We start from the raw sequence: 20,436 nt of genomic DNA, 5'->3' as shown, positions 1-20,436 counted from the left end.
TATGTATCTATTTATTTGGTGACCTTTGGGAGTGATATCTCACCACTATAAATAGAGATATCACTCACCATTTGATATAAACTTGAATAAGAAGAAAAATTTCTCCTACATCTACTTCTCTTATCTTCTTTCGTTAAGATCATATTCTTATGAGCTTGATTTTATAACACTTTATTTTTCATTTTTTTTACCGAAAATGCACAAGTATCCCCTTAATATATATTTAAAATTTCAGAGATACACTTATATTATACTAAGATCTTATATTACCCCTCTAAACTTATTTTATAAATAATTTTGTACCCTTTTTCAGCCTACATAGCACTACCTTATAGGCCCAGCACGTGTTAATATTTTTTGTCAAGCTTGTGCCACGTAGGCCGAAAAAGGGTAGAAAATAATTTATAAAATAAGTTCAGGGGATAATAGGCCCTTAATATAGTATAAGTGTCTCTGAAATTTCGGACATAGGTTGGGTGTACTTACGTATTTTCTGTTTTCCTTACAAATAAATTGCAAATGAAGACTTTATTTTCTTCCAAATAATTGCAAATGAAGACATTGTATATATGGATAGGGGTGTACAAATTCAAAACTGAAAATAAAATTCAATCGTAAATTAAATCAAATTTGAAAAATTAATTAATGGTGTGATTTGATTTGGTTTGGCAGTTAAAAAAAAGAATCTAACTATACTTGGTTGGTTTTGTTTTAACTAAAAAGAAATGTCAATATGATACCAAATCAATCCAACATAATTATAGTATATAAAATTTATTTTATGCATAAAAAATACTTACTTTGATATAATTTCTAAATATTTCTTATCAATTATCTTAATTTTATCTTTAAACATATTATTTCAAGTTTTTTAGATTAAATTTTTTGAATGTTCCAATAAAAGCTATAGTTCATAGATATTAATAACTCTAATAACTCTCACATCAAATTCATACTAAAGCTAACAAAAAATAATTATTATTCCAACACTGAAAATGACAAAAATGTTAAATATTTTTTCTTTAGTTTTACGTTGGGTTAGTCATTCAAAATACATAACCTATAAAGTGTTAATTTCTTCCGTAAAGTTTATTAATACTTATTAGACATATTTTAGCATGATTTATTACTTTTAAATTATGACTAATTTCATTATCACATATCAATTTATAATATCTATTTCATATGATTTCATTATTATTTTTTGTCAAATATTCTAGTGTCATCACTCATTTCTTATTTCATGTTATTTTCTTAAGAAACACCTATATCAAAAAAATCTAAATAAAAAATATCAAAAATCCAAAATTGAAAAACTCAAAATTTAAGTCTAATTTGATTTATAAATTTAAACCCGACGCAAATAATGTCCATTCAAATTGATTGATAAGCACTTAGCACATGCTTATATTCTCATGTGTTTGCTTAAAGCTTATTGAAGTAAGTTGGACTCCAACTTGAAATTGATTGTTGTTGTCCTTACGAGCGTTTTTAGTAAGGAGGTTATTTTCGAATGGACATCGGTACGATATTTGAAAGTTTTGATATTGTGATTTTAATATTTGGTTTTAAAATATTATATTATTATAATATCAATTTAATTTGATATGATTTGGTATATTAAAGTTCAATTTTAGTATTTTACGATGTGGTAAATCGATAATAATAATTTGTTCAACTTTAATTAACATATATTTTTATGATAGAATATTAGGATTATGACAATTTAAAAAAGGTGTCAATTGTATTATGCTAACACATTAGACATGTAGAATATTTCGATATATATCATGTCATGCCCATCCCTATGCACAACTATATTCTATACAAGATTTATTAATAATATGACTTCACATTGATTATGTCCTTCCCACCTTCTGATACACCTCATCTTTGTTTGAGAATAAGGAAATTGACGATTGGAACATGTCAAAGGAACAGGTCCAACGCGGTTGACTAACTTGTCTACGGCAAGTGTTGATGAAGAAGGAAGCTACGGATTGGAACATGTCGAAGGAACAAGTCCGACAAAGCTGACTGATGAGTTACAACACTACTGAAGAATTAAAATTGCACTAGAATTAGACTATCTATCAACACTTGTTGTAGACTAGTCAATCAACTGCGTTCGATTTATTCCTTTAACATGTTCCAATCATCAATTCCCTTTTTCTTCAACAATCTTCGCCTCTACCTCCAAATCCCATACTCATTCCTTCATATCTCCACCTCCCATAAAATTCATCTAAATTAATATACAAATAATTTTTATAATAATATTTTTATTTACAACATACAAAAACAAGTAAGGATAATCCCTACTTATTTTTTTTTTCTACAAGTATTTCTCTTAGAAAAACATTTTTCATTGGATTGAGAATAATTTTTCACATATAGAGTAAGGTTAAATTTGGTCACGCTGCCACCTGAATTATAATTTTATTTCATGAGCCTATCAGTTTTTATTACGTTATATCACCTTTGAAAGAAAAAATTGTTCATCCATAACTAGAAAAGACTAATGCACCCGTTAAATTATTGGTAGTAGTCTTATTATCTCTAATAACAACTTTAAATGAATACGTAACGGTCTAGTCCACTAATGATATTTTTTGCTTTAGATTTTGATTTTAGAATGTAAGTTTTGCTTATTAATGGTGTCTGCCTATAGTGCATTGACACATCTAAGTCAAAAGCAACGGGGATTAATTAAATAAAATTTAACGAATAAGAAAAAAATGATTGATTATTTGATAATAAATATGTTTTCGTTCTATTATGTTACTAATGTATCGTTTTGTATTGTGATTTGATGTATTGTACGTACCCAAAAATGTTTGATCTTGTTGTACTATTGTTTGTTGTAAATTAATGAGTGGGATTTTTTTGGAGTTTTTTTTTATGATTATTGGTACTATAATGGAAATGTTTGTTATAATATTCTTACATTCATCAATAATAATATTTGAGTTTATTTTTTTTTTTTACAAAGGATGCATAAATCAAAACCGTTATTAGCAAATCATAGTACAAATAAAAGTGATTGAAAACAAAACAAATTTTACTAATTTAGGGTGTAATTTTTCTTGAGTATTTCGAATTATAATTTTAGACAGATTTTGGTATGAGATATATACATCTAATTTTACAACGCGTTTATATATATATATATGGGGTCAAAAGTAGGTGTAAGTATCCAAGTAGATTCGCATGTATCTGTGATACACTGAGTACTCGCTGGATCACCTCTCTCTTCTCACCCTTGCCTTTCTCCCTCTCTTCATCGCGACTCTCTCTCTCTCTCTCTCTCTCTCTCTCTCTCTCTCTATATATATATATATATATATATATATATATATATATATATATATATATGTATGTATTTGTATTTCTGAATGCATCTGGTATAGGTATCTAGTGTGACTCATGTATCTGGGATGTACACTGACTCTCTCAATCACCTCCGTCCTATCTCGTTCACCTCTCTCCCTATGTATTTGTGTTTTATAATACGTGTATTTGATATAAAAAATTATATGTATTTAGTTGTATGCGATGTGAATTATTAATTAGTAAGATAATATGTAATTATTTTAAGCTATAAGATCAAAGAACTAATAAATATCGTAGAAATGTTCGTGTAATTAAGTAGTTTTTCCCCTTACTTTTTAAGCATGTTATATTACTAGACTAGATGTGTTACATATGTCCATGGGCCAAAATGGATCCATACACAATTGGGCTACTGATATGAGTCAAATTGTATTATGAATTTGATATGTTAAAGGTGCACATAGTTTGATGTTATATCAATTTCAATAGTATTGGGACAAATTCAACTTGTAAAAAAATTGTACAAAATAATTGCTTGAAGAAAGTGGGGTGCCATTGCCTTTTTTTGTAAAAACATAAAATCATTTTGATTTTATTCATCATGTAAGATATATCATACTATAGTTATATGACATGTCAATCTTTTTATCTAAAAACTAATGAAAATATTCTCATGCAAATATTTTCAAAGTTATTTTCATGATACTGAGGTTTATTTTAACTTGTCATTTTTCAAATATTAAGAAAGAAAAAGAAATTTATTTTTATCATCAACATTAATTACTAATTATTCAAATCATTTCTCAAGGTTTATGACTATATATTAACTGATATGAATACTGTTGATAAATTACTTAAATCAATCATTATTTCTTAAGAGACATACGTATAAAGTTTAAAATGAATAAGTAATAATGAGCGAAGCGAATATATGTTTAAAACTTAATGTTGACTTGATTGCTTCTTAACTTTGAAAATGCAATGAATTGGCTTGTTTTTATTCATTCAATGTTTCTCACCAAACATGCTTTGTGTATTAGATTTTGTACCACACATTTGACATTATTTATTCAATTGTCTCATTTTTAATGCCTAAACAAACTTTCTAACTAGTAAATAATACATACAACAAATAAGGAAAGAAAGGGGAAATAAATAATAATTCAGTAATTAATCAAGTCATGTTCTTTGGATAGATATTATTTAATTTGCTTGATTCAAATAATGGATTTCTCTTTTTGTCATTAATGCCAATTATTTCAATTTTCTTAAATATTATGTGACTATATATATGTGACTTTAGTTTTAATTGGTAAAAAAATGTGTTTTTAGTATTTTTCAAATATTATAGGAAAATATTTTAGTCTTGTTTAGTCTAATTATGGAGTTTGGACTGGATATTGTAATGTGTTGGTCAAAACCTAATTTGCATTTTCACCTTTTTTTTAAAAAAAAAATCTCCTAAATTAATGTTATTGTCAAAGTTTGGTGTTGGTCCTTTTGAGTGGAAGAAAACATATACCTAAATTTTAGTTGAGACTCTCTTTTATTTCAATGTTCATTGAATTTTAGCTAAATGAACATTATCAATATTCATTTGTTCAATCTAACTTGATATTATTTGATATCATAAATAAATTGATTAAAAAATTATAATTCCAAAACTACAAATTCATAATAAAACCAAAAATTATTTATTTTTGCTAAATAAGTAAATAATTAGAATTAAAAAATGAGAAAAAGAAATGTTAACTTTCATTTCAAGTTACTTCCCCCAGTTCTCTTAACCAAATGCTCATTTATAAAGGTAAAATTTTTTTTAAAAATCCAACTTTATAGATTATAATAAAAATTATTTTTTGTAGAATGTGAAAATTTATATTAAAAATAATTAGTTATTTGTTATAAACATATTTATATTATAGTGAATGTCTAATTGTGTGGAGTTCTTGTAGGATATGGTTAGGAATCCTACTTGGGGACCAAGTAAGGTTTTCCCTATAAATAAAGGGGTTCATTGTAAAGAAGATTTATGAAAGACCTACGAATCTTGTATATACTTCAAGATGAATAAAAAGTCTTTTCTATTCTCCCTACTTTATTCTTCTTCTAATTTCATATATTTTCATAACACATTATCAGCACGATTGTTCTATTCTTACAGAATTATGAAGAAGACGGAAAAAATGCAAAAGAGATCTTGCATAAGTTATGAAATAAGGTTCTTAGATCTTCAAGGTATGATTTATCTTTATGTTATAATTATTTATGTAACAGATTTGGAGGTACCATCTAAAGTAAGTATTTAAAGAGACTTGTCGATTTTCAATACGTTTAATTTTAATCGATTGGAAAGAGAATTTCTTAATTTTTAATAATTAAATAAGGACAATTTAGTGAGTGGAATGTTTTCAATCTTTATATGAGGTATGTGATATATTAAACTATATCTATTAACTGCTAATATTGATCATAAGAAATCAATAGTCTCAACTTTGTGTGTAATTATAATATATAATCATATTAATGATCGTCAAAAGTGATAAAATTGCAATTATTTTCAAAGGCTTGAGGTTCAACCTCATTGTGGGTAAGACAATAAATTTAAGTTATATCGCATCAAAAGAATAAGACAATGGATTTACAATCACTTGCACCAAGAGGGTAAGACATCAGAAGTCTTGATGCTTTGTGATGAAAGATGTTGGGTTCAAGTCCCTCATTGATTTATGGCATAAGACGTTAGGTTTGAGTCTTGATACACCATATTGATGATATAATGATGACTAAGGGAAATAATGAGTTTTTGATAAAATTAATCATGAAATATATCTCGTTGAAAAAGATCCATTCCCCGAAGTGAATATAGCAGTGCATACATATTTAAAAAAAGACAATTGATTAAATGATGCACATGAATATGGAATGAGGTACTAAGTTATCAAAATTTGATGTACTTAGATGATTGTGTTCCATTCATGAAGAATGAGAGCCTTTGATAAATGGTAAAAATACAGATCCATTCTTTAGAGTGAATGAGGTGATAAGCCACCATGCTAGACGTGGAAAAGATAGTAACCTTTGGTTGTAGATGTGGTATCACCATCAAGATTGTCTCTGGGCAGAAAAATATTAAAGAAAAGTTTAATACTTTATCTTTCGACTTTTATTAGATAATAATTAGTGCAACTGAGGCACATTTTAATACTAATTCCAATATTGTCTTACTTTTGCATGATTGTACGGGACATCATGAGTCTATAATGATGAAGTGAATTCCAGATAATTTGAATAGACATCCATTAAAGAACTTATAGATTCTTTTAAATGGTGAATTTTTTTTTTACTATTTGTTAGTAAGACAAGTTAATTGTGAGATCATCATAAACGAAAGTTGAGATTGAATCCTCTGCTTTTAGGAACGTTTACAAATATTTATAGACATATTCATTTACCTATTGGATTGTTTAGATACTTATGGTCCTAATCGATGTTTCTTCTTGATGGTCTCATGTGTATCGATTGTCATCTCGCAACTTGATGTTTAAATGTTTGGCACGAATAATTCGATTACATGCATAATTTTCTAATAATCAGAGTAGCCTATTCAGTGATGGGATCACGACTCACCTTTAGAAGAGGTAGAGTAATTGAGAAAAAAAATTTTGAAATGTACTCTCAGAGTATTAAAGTTGAACTTTTCTCATATAATAGTAATAAATTGAGAATTTACTAAGCAAAAAGGCACATGGCAATATAATAGACATACATTGAAAAACTAGAAGATTCTTCAAGAATTCTTTTGTTGTTTGTTCTCATGACAAGTTGATTGGATCAACTAATGTTGAGATTAAATCTCTAAATTCTGAAAAGTATAAAAGGAGAATATGGGCACATTATCATGTGACATGATAAAAAGATGCATCTATAAGATAATCACATGTGCATTTGTTGTCAACATGTAGTTTGACATTCACAAAATTGTTTGTGCAAAAATAATTGAGTTAATAGCACAATTTCAGAATATGTAATCAAGACAATTTATCTTGATAATATTGATAAATACTCAAGATGTTGTGATATTAAATGTCTGAGATAGTGAAATCATTGTTTGTGAAAATAAATATCCATGTGTTGATCTGAAATATGATACTGCATACAAAAGTAATTGTATGCATCTAACCAATAAATTATGATGAGATTTTCTTTTAATTGATTTATGGTCAGGGACCAAATATTTTTCATCTGATTATTTTGGTATGTAGCATATAATCAACGAATATACAATGATTCACAAAGATAGATTCATCAAAAGATTGAGAATTTGTTAGTTTGTCCAACATAAGGAGGAGACTAGAAGCAATACAAGAGTTGTAAATATTCCTTTTGAATGTCTCTTAAGTATAAAATATATGACATGCATGAAGTATGATGGACTAATCAATTCTAAATAAAATAATCCTTGAAAAAAGGAAAGGATCAAAGAATCAAAATGACCATAAAAAGAAGATAATGTGCTCTTGGGGAGCTTACGACATAACACTTTATGAAACCTCATGAGAGGGGTAGCTATCTAAAAATAATGAAGTGATGAGATCTCAATAAATTATGTCGTATTGTGAATCAATGCAAAATAATATATCGTTGACAGTATTTTTGATACAATAACACGCAATATTGTAAAAGATTATCATGATATAAATTCTACGACTATTAAAGCATGTTGGTGTAGAAATAACTATCAAATGGAAAGTGAAATGGTGCATCTTGGTAAGCGTAAAACTTATTTGACTTGCACTCTAGGCACTAGAAGATGTCATACATCTAACATTGAATGTTGTCACTTAACAAAATTGAGATGAAAATATCTGATGAGTTCAAAATCTAAAGCATATACAAGTTTTTGGAAAACTTATTTATCGTCCTCATAAGGATTAAATTGATTCAAAATGCATAGAGCATATACAAGTATTATTATGCAAGTTGATGACTAGAATTGAAACTCTTAAAGAGTTTTCAAAAGGCAATAGATTATTTGCTTAAAAAAGTAGAATTAAGGAACTTGCAGAAATATTTGATCCTAAAGGAAAGATTCACAAAAGCAGATAGAAGAAAGCATATTTCATCAATGTTTTTTTACACTCATGAGCTCCAAAGAATGGTGATATCAACATGCAACATATCTGTTCAAGTAATACAATAATTGATTTATCCATCAAGTCTCTACCAACTATAACATTCAAGAAGATGATGCTCAAGCTTAGAAAACAAAGATCCAAGTCTCTGGATTGATGTTCTCATGAGGGGGAGTTAATACGTGATGTACTTTTTTTTCTTCACAAGATTTTGTCCCATTGGATTTTCCTTTTAAGGTTTTTAATGAGGCATCCATAATGCGTATTATTAGATATGTGTACTCTTTTTCCTTCACTAGATTTTTTTCCCATCGGATTTTATCTAGTAAGGTTTTAACGAGGCACATAATCTACTGACATTCAAGGGGAAGTATTATAAACGTATTTGTATTATAAAGAATGTCTAGTTGTGTGGAGTCCTTGTAGGATATGGTTAGGAATCCATTTGGGAACCAAGTAAGGTTTCCCTTATAAATAAAAGGGTTTTCCTTCCTTGTAAAGAAGATTTGTGAAAGAACTATGAATCTTAAATATACTTTAAGATGAATAAGAAGTCTTTTTTCTTCTCCCTACTTTATTCTTCTTCTAAATTTATATAGTTTTATAACATTATTATCATTGTTATAATTTATTTATTTTCTCAGGTGAATTTTCATAATTAATGATAGTTTGATAAATTATAATAACTAATAATAATGTGCTAATCATACTTTTTACTAAATACATTATGATTTTAGGATAATAATATAGTAACTGACTCATCATAAAAATGATAATTTATACTTTAAGATGAATAAGAAGTCTTTTTTCTTCTTCCTACTTTATTCTTCTTCTAAATTTATATAGTTTTATAACATTATTATCATTGTTATAATTTATTTATTTTCTCAGGTGAATTTTCATAATTAATGATAGTTTGATAAATTATAATAACTAATAATAATGTGCTAATCATACTTTTTACTAAATACATTATGATTTTAGGATAATAATATAGTAACTGACTCATCATAAAAATGATAATTTTATGTCATTTATAATAGTAAAATAACTTATGAATGTAAGTCATTCATTAGTTCGACCACTTCTTCAAGCACTTTTAGAAAATGTGAAACTTTTTGATAAAATTTATCAGAAATTGACTTATCGTAAATGTTCTTAATAGATTTTTCACCAGTAAAAAAAAATTAAATTATCATAAATGAGATACAGATACTTTTGTCATATTTTTAAGAATATTAATGTCTCTATCGTCTAAAACTAGAGTATATATGTCTTTCACTCTAACGGAGGATTAAATAGGGATATGTGACGCAATTTTATCCGTCGATCCAATTTTTAATAAATGTCAAGTCGATGGATAAGATTATGACATGTATATATTCACTAATATATAGAATATATATGCTCTAATTTTATAACGATAGAAACAACAATGTTTCAAAAGTATGACAAACAATTTCTCTATTAACATTTTTGATAATTTGATATATTTTTGTGTTAATTAAGAATGCATCAAGACACCAATTAGAAGTAACAATCATTTCATTTTAAACTTACCAAAAAAAAAAAGGAGAAAATATTTGTATATAATATGTAACAGGTGTTAGTATCTCTACAGTCTCCACTTAAAAGATGTCTCACAAAGTACATGCATCATGCTGTTTTATCAAATAAATACATCATTAAGGATGTGTTGGTTAGGGGAAAAAAAAGTAGTCTTTTTGAAAGAAATTAAAAAATATTCACTATATCATTAGGTCAAGTATAAAGTTATAACATAATTTATATATATGTTCATCAATTAGAAACTGATTAAATCATACAAAATACTAAAATTAAGCTTAACTCTCCAATGAGATATTTAGTAATATTTTGAATTCGCTTAGTGAAATGTAATTTTCGCTATAAATTCATCTTATTTTAGATCACATGTATTTTATGCTAAAAGCTCACCCACTAAGCTAATACTAGTAACCTTGCTAGTCCCACTAAAACCTAGATAATCCCCTTGTTTAAAATATGTTTTGGATGAGGATTAACTTTTTCTATAGTATTAGTTTAACAAAACAAAACCCTAAGCAAGTACAAATTTAACATAGTAATTTCAATTGGTATCTTACATATAGATGACATAAACACATGGATGGATTTTCTTACTTGGGTTGGGAAAATTTAACATAATAAAAATGGAGGAAATGGGACCTAAGATGACATAAAAGATAGATTCAATATCAAGGATAAAGCATAGGCCAAAAATAAAGATTTAAATATGAAAAAATAAATCTACAGCCACAAACAAAGCAAAAACATTAGTAATTAGTAGATTGAATTGTCACTTAAGAAAAATTTACAAGAAGAAATAGACAAGTTTCCCTTTTATTTCTCGATATTCGATACACTAATATATTTACAAAAGTAACGCTTTCAATGAAACTTTATCAGGAGCTAAAACTTGAGCTTTACTGTATAGAAGAATCTCAATCATCCTATCACAATTTATTACTAACTTAAAAAATTTAAAATTTTTAATTAAATATAAAAAAAAAACATCGACTATCTCACCACCGACATGTTATATTAATATTAATAGACAACTTTTAAGTTGAATAGATTAGTAACTTGCATAGCTATTAAAAAAAAATAGACAACTTGACAAATTGACATATTTCTACAAGTTTCCTTAAGAAATCAACAAGAATATGACATAAACATCCAAATCTTTTCATACCAAACTTCTCCTAAGAAACCTACTAGATATTCTTCTTTTGTACTGAATGCGTAATTTAAAATCTTTGTACCAAACTATGTCTAAAACACTAATTAAGCCTCTAAATTATGGACTACACTATTAGAAAATTATTATTTTTTATAAAAAGTATATTTAGTGACTATTTTCATAGATATTTTAATTAAATTAATAAAAAAATAGAAATTATCAAATAATTAAATTCTCCATTATTTTAATAAAAAATTACTTTTTATGTATTTTTCTAATGAATTGGTTTGATAAAAATGAGTAAAAGAAATTATTCCCTCTATTTTAACCTATGTGCTCTTTTTTTCATTTTTCAAGAGTCAAAATGTTATAAATTTAATTAGAAATTTGCACATGATGAAATCTTTATTTTTTTAAAAAATTGAAATTTATATTATTGTAACTATGTAAAGAATATTATAAGTAACAAGAATCAATAATTTAAAATATTTGAAAGATCTTTAAAAAAAACTTACAAGGAGTATATTTTATTGCATAGAATTTTCATTAATTTGCTATTCTTAATAATGCTAATTATGTCATGTTTCATGGAGTATAATAATCATATTACATCTTATATAACAAAATCTAACACTAACTTTATTTTAACTTTATTTTTATGATTGTAATGTTCGAATCAGCTTTCATCATCTTCTCTCGACATGACCTCTATATGTCATCTTTAGAGGACTTTCGAACAGTATCCTATACCGAACCTTGCAGAGAAAGTGCAGCAAATGAGCTCTACTTATTTCTTTTTCTACATGAATCTATAAAATTCACTTTTCTCATCGACTCAAGTCACGATAATCAACCACCCCTAAATGCACCTTCACTAATTCTACCAAATGAGCACCTCTTACCAGTAACACATATCAAATAGCACTAAACCTAGAAAGAAGAAAGGAATCCTCTAATATTTTTTTGTCTTGACTAGATCTCGAACCTGAGAAGACCGAAACTTCAGTATTTTCAACTACTTCATTGACCAGTAGGCCCGATAGTGCAAGCTCTACTAACACTTTCAAAATGTAAAAATTTACAAAATAAAAATTAACAAACTCAAATGAGGAAGAGTAATAGAATTAAAGAGTATAAATTTCTTACCTATTCAAAAATAATGACAACTACTAAACAATAGATATAACCCCTAATTTTCTCCCTAATTAGTGAAAATATTACCCCAAAAAAAAGCAAGAAAATTTTGAGAATTTAACTAGAAGATGGAGGATATTGGCTAGAGCTACTCCAAAATGTTGTAGAAAAACTTGAGCTGCTAGTGGTGCTGGTGCTACTTGTGTTGGTTCCTTGAATTTGATTAGTTTGTGGTGTGTAATAACTCGAAAATAACAGGGGATATGACGTTGAAGAAGTTGCTGATGTAGCTAACGATGAAGACGAAGATATTAATGGCAATGTGTTTGAATGCAACATTGCCATCGATGAGGCAACGAACATTTGTTCCAATAAGTTTGATGGTTGTTGATCCGTAAAATCTCCTGGATTTTGCAACAATTGTGAGTATTCCCAGTAGTCTCTTGTTGTATCTGAACTCTGGATAGGATTGAGGAACGAAGTTGGTTGAGCTATTAGAGGGGATGGATTGGAGATTGTTGACGTTACAGTATTTTGTATTTGTGGTAACGATGTCAATCTGGCGTTCTCAGGGAAGTTGAGTTTTGCTCTGTTTCCTCGAAATCTCAATGCAGCTTCATCATATGCTCTTGCTGCAGCTTCTGCTGTATCGAATGTTCCTAACCAAACTCTGGCGGCTTTATGTGGATCTCTTATTTCCGCTGCCCATTTACCCCATGGTCGTTGTCGTACACCTCTGTATTTCCTCCTCCTATCTCCTCCTGTTTCTTCGCTCGAACCCTCACCTGCTGTGGTCGTGGTTGTGATTGTGGTTGTGAAAGCGGGAATTGGTGCAACCATACTTGTAGCTTCTTCTAATACAAACATAATAAGTCTTAGTACTTACATTGAGGATAGAAGAACAAAATATTGAACTATTTTTGGGATTTCTATATATCTAAATTTACTTAATTACTTTCCTAGTTATGGTAATGATGAAATAATGTCTACATTTTTTTCAAATACATAAAATAGTACCATTGAATAAAACTAAGCAAGCAATTTTTTTTAAAAAAAAATTGTCCATTCTTTTAGTTTTGATTTTCAAAAAAGGATGATCTAAACTAAAAAAATAAGAAATAACAGGAAAAAAACATTTTGAAATTTCATTTTACAGTTGAATCATAACTATTTAGGTATAAAACTAATCTCAACTATCAATTATTTTTTTCCTTTTCCTCCTGAAAGTGATGAAAGTAAAATTAAAAATTTCAAAAAAAAATGTGTTTTAGTTCATTTTTAAAAAGCTAAAAACTAAAACTCCCCCACCTATTTATTAGGATTAACTTTTAATTTATTTTTGTTATTTTTATTTTACCTAACACTTCAAAACTAACATATCTGAAATGAAATAAGTCAATTCAAACGGACACTAACTAATAATGAAATATTGATAATTGAGATATCAAACTCGGAAAAAAAAATAATAGTTGGCTCACCAATTTTAACAGAGGAAGAAGATGACAACCCAGTTCCAAATTCTTGTTGATCACGGCTTCTCTTCAGTCCAGCTCTAGAACCCGAGCTGGACGAAGAATAAGCCGGAGACGGTGAATTAACCGAATAACATCTGGTATCGGGTCGATAATCCTGACCCGATACCACACGTGTAAACTCCGTCACCATCTCCGACATATCTCTCGCCTGAGAATCACAATACCCTGAATACATCGAATAATCAAACTGACCACCGCCTTCAACACCGCCGCCGATCGCAGTCACGGCGGTGGTTTGTGTATCATCTGTATCTGTAAATCTAACAAATTCACTTGATTTTCTTGAATTCGCCACCTTTAAAAAGCACATATACACAAAATTAAATACAAAAAAAAAAAAAAAACCCAGATGTTAATTTTTTGTTAATTATAAATACCCTGTTCACCGATTTTGAAACTGACAAACAAAAAGAAAAAAAATAATTTTTATTTAGCTCATATGATTTGTTTTTTCTCTTTGAGCACATGCATAAAGTAGAAATCAAAACAATTTTTTTTATATATAATAAAAAAAATAAAAGAAGATTAGAGATGCCGACTTAAGCTAATATGTTCACACTGTTGATTAGTTACATGCATCTCTATATGCTTACGCCCCTTTCGAACTATTTAAAAAGAGTGTCGGTTTATTTTATAGAGAAAAAAAAAAAAAAGAGATTGTCTTCAACTTGATTTCTTTTTTCTTTTTTTTTTTTGGTCACTTTCATTTTCAACTTGGTTCAATTTTAATTTTTGGTTTTCAAACACCCAACTTGGTTCATTTAATTTGTTTGACAAATTTATTATTCAAACTAGCGGTGAATTTTTTTTTTAGATCCATCTATTTCAAGCTAGTGGTGAATGTTTTTAAAAAAATTTCTCTCTGTTTTTAGTTATTATTTTAAATTTTAAGTCCTTTAAGAAATTAGGTAAGTCTAGAAATATGAATTTTTATTAATATTGTGTGTATATATCACCTTATTATAGCGGGAAGCCTCCTAGTATGAAGGCATAGTTTGTAGCGCCTAGGTCTGTTCAAAATTGAATCGAAATTGATAAGTCGAACCGATAAAAAAGTTATTGGTTTATAGTATTGAGTTATTGGTTTAGTGATTTTAATAATGGTTTTTTGTTATCGGGTTATCGGTTCTTAACGGTTTGAATTTTTTTCTTAACGGGTTAACTAATAACCCGATACTAAATTAAATAACTATATTTATACCATTTTGTATAGAAAGTCCTCGACTTAGAGTTTGATTTCCTACTTTTATTTCTGGTTGTCTCAAACACTTGCTTATTTCAACAATGTAAAAGTGTTTGATTTTGACCAAGATGTGACATGTGAATTCAAGTGCATGGTTTATTTGGTTTGTCACCTTGTTTCTAAGTGATTTTCAAGTTTTTTTTTTGTGTCAAATCTTAACGGTTAAACCGATAACCGAACTGATAACGATGAAAAACCAATAAACCAATAACTGATAAGTCAATCAATATCTTAATGATTCTATAACGGTTAAGCATCTCCACAAACCGATAACCAATAACACAATCCGATAAACTTCAAAACTGAACCGAACTGACAGATACGCAGCCCTAGTAGCGCATGTATGTCTGCTATAACGGATTGATGGAATCAGACATTAGTAATCATATGATGTACTTTATTTTACCACGATTGCCTCGTGTACCACGGCTGATATGAAACACTAACACAAGTTGGTTCATTATCATTGATACATTAAGAATTTATGTGTGGATTTCATGAGAAAATTGAATTTTTATGTTGATTTATGTGAACCAAGTTTCTTATTTATGTTATGTTTATCACCAATTGATCTTGAGTGATCAGATAAGTGCAATGTTTATCACAAATTACAATGTTTCTCTTGCAAATAACTTTGGTTGTAAATAAAGTTAAAAAGCATTTGAGTATATATAAGTTGAGTGTTAAGTTTATATTTTGTTCACTTTCACATATTAAGATTTAGTTTGAAGTTGAGGATTCTCTTATCTAAATGTTAGAGCAAGTGTTGCACGAGTAAATGAATTGAATTGTGATAATTAGTTAAAAGTAATCTAATAAAAGCTATTATTTTATTTATTAATTTTTAAATTACGTATCAAGTCAAACATGACAGAACAGCGGGTAATTAAAACAGTGGGCTTTGACTTCCATTTGGGCTGCAAGTTGAATCTTCAATATTGAATATGGGTTAGTCCATAATTAATTTTTGACCTTACAAAAAGTCATAAAAATTTCAAACAGATTTTGATTCTCCCAAGAAAATCACTTCTTCATCTCCTACTCTTCTTTTTTTCCTTTTTTTCCATTTCTTTTTTTATAATTGAAATTTTGTTGGTAATATTCCATATATACTTAACTATTTGAATTGGTCTAGTTAGATTAAATAAATTAAGAACACCATTATTGATTTTTTCATCTTGAAAAAAAAAAAAGACATGTTAGAAAATATAAAATAGATCTATTTATTTTTAAATGTTTTAGTTGAATATATCAATTGAAATTAATATTAGAAGGTACTTTCTTCGTCCATTTTTATTTGTCATTTTGAGCTTTTTGAAAGTGAATTTGATTAACTTTTAAAATTATATTAAATTATATTAATTCGATATTTTAAATAAAAAACTTAGATATTCAAAAACTATATAAAAAGTACTATAAATTGCAATTTTTTGCATATCAATATGATGAGAAAATACATCTAAAAATATTAGTCATAGTTTTTAAAGTTTGACTCTATAAATTAAAACCATGACAAACAATAGTGGACGGAGGGAATAGTGTATCCATTTTGGAGTTAATTAGAGCTAATTTTGATCAATTTTCAAATAAAATTGTGTTCGTGAGTTTTTATATATTAAAAATTATGATGATCGTTAAAATTTGAACAAGGATCATCAGAATTATAATCACAAATAATAAAAAAGATATTTGCAATTCGTTAAAATTTCTAGCAAGATCAACATAACTTATTATTAAATCAAATTTAGCTCAATAACAATGAGAAATCTTATTTGACATACCAAAAAAATTTCCTCATTATGACAAAAGGTTATTTAATTTTCTTGACAATTATAATTACTCGTTGTTAAAAGTAAATCCTCTACGCGTTAAATATTTGCTCCTAAAATTGATAAAAGAAAGTTAATTTGCACTTTTTTTTAATTATTGAAATTCGAGATTCAAACTTTATATATAGCTTCGTATTTTTTTTAATTTCTCCTCTCCTTTAATTAAATGAATATACTTAAAAGAATATTAGCAACATTTATAATGATAATAATGTTATAATAATTATTATAATGTTTATATAATTGAAAAACCATAAGAATATTCAAAGGTTTGACTTCAAATAAAAATACTAGAAGTATTCATTATTATATACTTAAAGTAAGCTCTCTTATAATTTTCAAAGTTAATTTAGAGAAGAATATGTCTTCACGTTTATCCATTCATAGGATTTTATTCCATTAAAGTGACTTGAATCTAACAACATATTTAATTGTTAATCAATGTTCAACTGTTGAATAAATCTCCTCTTTTTTTGTTCATTTTTGAAAATTAACAATATGAATTTCGTCAAAAAGAGTTATAAGTAAATTAATGGGAAAATGCATAAGTACCTCACCAATCTATGCCTGAAATCTCAGAGACATACTTATATTATACTAAGGTTCTATTATTCTCTTATATTTATTTTATAAATAATTTTCTACCCCTTTTGGCCTACGTGACACTAATTTTAAAAAAAAATCAACACATGTTGGACCCACAAGATGGTGTTACGTAGGTCGAAAGGGGTAGAAAGTTTTTTATAAATAAATTCAGGGCGTAATTGGACTTTAGTATAGTGTAAGTGTGTATTTGAAATTTCGAACATAGATTTATGGGATACTTGTGCATTATCCCGTAAATTAATTGAATACTACTTCGAATTTGTTTTAAAAGAGTGTGTAAAAGCAAAATATAATTGGGTAACTTATCGAAATTTCACTAGTTTAGGAGTTAATTAATTAGATATATGTTAGTTTGCAATACTACATGGATGTATCTCGAGATACATGATATAAAAATTAGGTATAATTTATTCTAGATGCACTATATCCAAGTAAATTCGCATGTACTTGGAATTCACAGACAAATCTCGCTCGCCTTCCTCTACGGGTTCGCATGTATCTGTGATACATAGACGTCACTCTTCTATGTATTCTAAATACATGTAAATCATATCAGGTACATACAAATACATGTATCTCTTGTGTGTATAATTTTGTATGATTCATGTGTATCTGAAATTCATAAACAGAAACTCGTCTCTCTCTCAATTTTAATATATCTAATAGCAAAATATTGTATCTGATTTAAAATTTGTTATGAAACGATAAATAATGCTATAAATTTTATTTTTTTAAAAACTATATATATATATATATATATATATATATATATATATATATATATATATAATAATAGCGACAACATGACCCTGAGTTCAATAGTTAGAACTCCTTTTGTTTCTAAACTTTGAAATTCAACATTTTTCCTATCATCTTAGATTTAAAAAAACTCGAGGAGAATCAGTAATGTTTTCTCTTATCCTTCAGTAACAGTAAATCCGAATTTTCAATCCATCGATTGATAATAGAAATTCTTTAACGATTAGAACAAGCCTCCTCAATAATGTCTTCATGTACACCTAAAAAATTTTAGATATGTGTTTTCTCTATACTTTAATTTGGACGTTTGGATAAAATCAAGTCATTTTCTAATTATGAAACAAATGTTGACATCAATAGATTGACAAATGAGTTAGAATTGCGTCACCAAATATAAGATATCTCACCATTATTATTTCTTTTAAAAAAAATATCAAATTTTAAGATTGAATAATCTTTTGGAGTTATTCTTATATCAATATAATTTATTTCCTGTCGACATTAGAAAAACTAGTAAATTATAAATCGATTCAATTTAATTTTTTTGAAAAAAGTTTCAACGATCTAATTTAATTTTATATAGTATTCCGTACAGTCAAAGCACGGCTCTTTGCCAAACATTAATAATATCTAAAAAAAATTAATTTACAATAAATTGTCAAAGTAGTTGAACTTACCTCAATACTATTTATTTATCGTTATGTCTATTAAGAAACCATAAATAAAAGAAAATAAGATTAAAAAATAAATAATTAATTAATCTTGATCGCTTTTTAATAAAAAAGTTTCGATTTTTTTAATGTCTAACGTCTTCAATTTCACCTAGCTTCTCTGGACATTAGTTGATTATTATCGATTATATTTTTTCTGTTCAATAATTTAGATACGAAACATTTTATAACAATATATGTGGTGAAAGTAAGAAAGTATCAATGAAGGACTAAAAAGTTGTTTTTTGTCACAATAAGTAACTTGTTATTTCTATAGATATAACTTTTTTTAAAAAAAAAATAATTAAAAGCGTCCATGTCAATAATGGATATTTTAATAATTTTGAAAGTTGTAAAGTTTTGTTACCAAGTGGAACAACTAGTAAAAACCATGATCTTAGCCTAATATTTTGTTGTATTATTATATGATGTGTTTTTTGGTGCAACTTGACAACGATAAAGACTCAAAGAAAAAAATATCCTTTATGTCTATACTATAAATTTATACAATTAACGAGTTAATTTTAATGATCAACGTTAATATATCAGTAAGTAACAGGATGAAAGAAAGATAAAGCGGAAAAGAAAAAAAGGTGAACATAATGGGGTGTTGTGTCACCTTGATACAATCCTGTAAATTGACGAATTATAATTTGTTCGTTTACTTTTATTTGTTCAAATTTCATATATTTTCTTGGATATATTTATATTTATTATAGTATTCAATTTAATCGATGTATAATCTTTAATGGATTTACAAAATATTTAAAAATGAGTAATTAATACTGAAGATAAATAAAAAAATAAATTATTTTTTTTCTTAATCGTATGCTAAAAAGCCTAAAATAAATATGTAATATTGGAAATTTTATTAAGATAATAGGCAAATAAAAGCGAACAAAGAATTTAAGTAAAGATTGAATTGATATTTACCTACCTACTAGCTACCTACTTTGATTTCTTAGCTAATTAAAATTAATTTAACGTGTCCAAAATTTACCATATACAAAATAATCTTTACATCGTGGAATATCTTTTGACAAAGACAAGAAATTGTTATCAATTCGAATAATAATTATTAATGAAAAGAAGAAGAAAAATCCAAAACATGTGTTGCACAAGGTATAATGTGAATTATATGTAGAACCATGATGCCATACCTAGAACCTCGACCACATTATTAAATATTAGGAATTTTTGTCTAAATTTTTGAGTTAATCATTTAAAAGGTGATTCAAAACATAAAAGTAATATATGTTTAAAATGTATCGTATATCTAAACATCTTTAGATGATTTCAATTGATAATTAAATAATCTAACTTATTCACAAAGGTGATATGTAAATTTTAAAGGTATCTAGATAATTATTTCGTAACATAGCAAAGACCAGAAATTTGATATATTTAACATTGGCGTATATATAGAATGTATA

At 27.1% G+C, this 20,436-nt stretch overlaps 1 protein-coding gene across 4 annotated transcripts; it reads right to left on the bottom strand.

Annotated features, from left to right (window-relative positions):
- Window positions 1–12,293: 12,293 nt before the first annotated feature.
- ERF-D2 (ethylene response factor D.2) lies at window positions 12,294–14,522 on the bottom strand. 4 transcript variants are annotated; one of them, XM_069291831.1, is made up of 3 exons: window positions 14,396–14,522; window positions 13,800–14,151; window positions 12,294–13,172 (listed from the first exon to the last, which is right to left on the bottom strand). In XM_069291831.1, the coding sequence occupies exons 2-3, from the start codon at window positions 14,029–14,031 to the stop codon at window positions 12,439–12,441; spliced, it is 966 nt and encodes a 321-aa protein (XP_069147932.1). In that variant the 5' UTR covers window positions 14,032–14,151; window positions 14,396–14,522; the 3' UTR covers window positions 12,294–12,438.
- Between the last annotated feature and the right edge of the window lie 5,914 nt (window positions 14,523–20,436).

Source organism: Solanum lycopersicum, chromosome 12 (genome assembly GCF_036512215.1).
Source record: "Solanum lycopersicum chromosome 12, SLM_r2.1".
NCBI classification, from domain to species: domain Eukaryota; kingdom Viridiplantae; phylum Streptophyta; class Magnoliopsida; order Solanales; family Solanaceae; genus Solanum; species Solanum lycopersicum.
Note: the sequence above shows the minus strand (reverse complement) of the source record. Positions and strands in the feature narration are given on the sequence as shown.

Bases quoted from the DNA above. Each gene is read 5' to 3' on its own strand.
- ERF-D2 (XM_069291831.1), bottom strand. From the start codon at position 14,031: ATGTATTCAGGGTATTGTGATTCTCAGGCGAGAGATATGTCGGAGATG. The intron at 13,173-13,799 runs GTGAGCCAACTA...TTGTATTAGAAG, and splicing joins TTCTTCCTCTGTTAAAATTG to AAGCTACAAGTATGGTTGCA.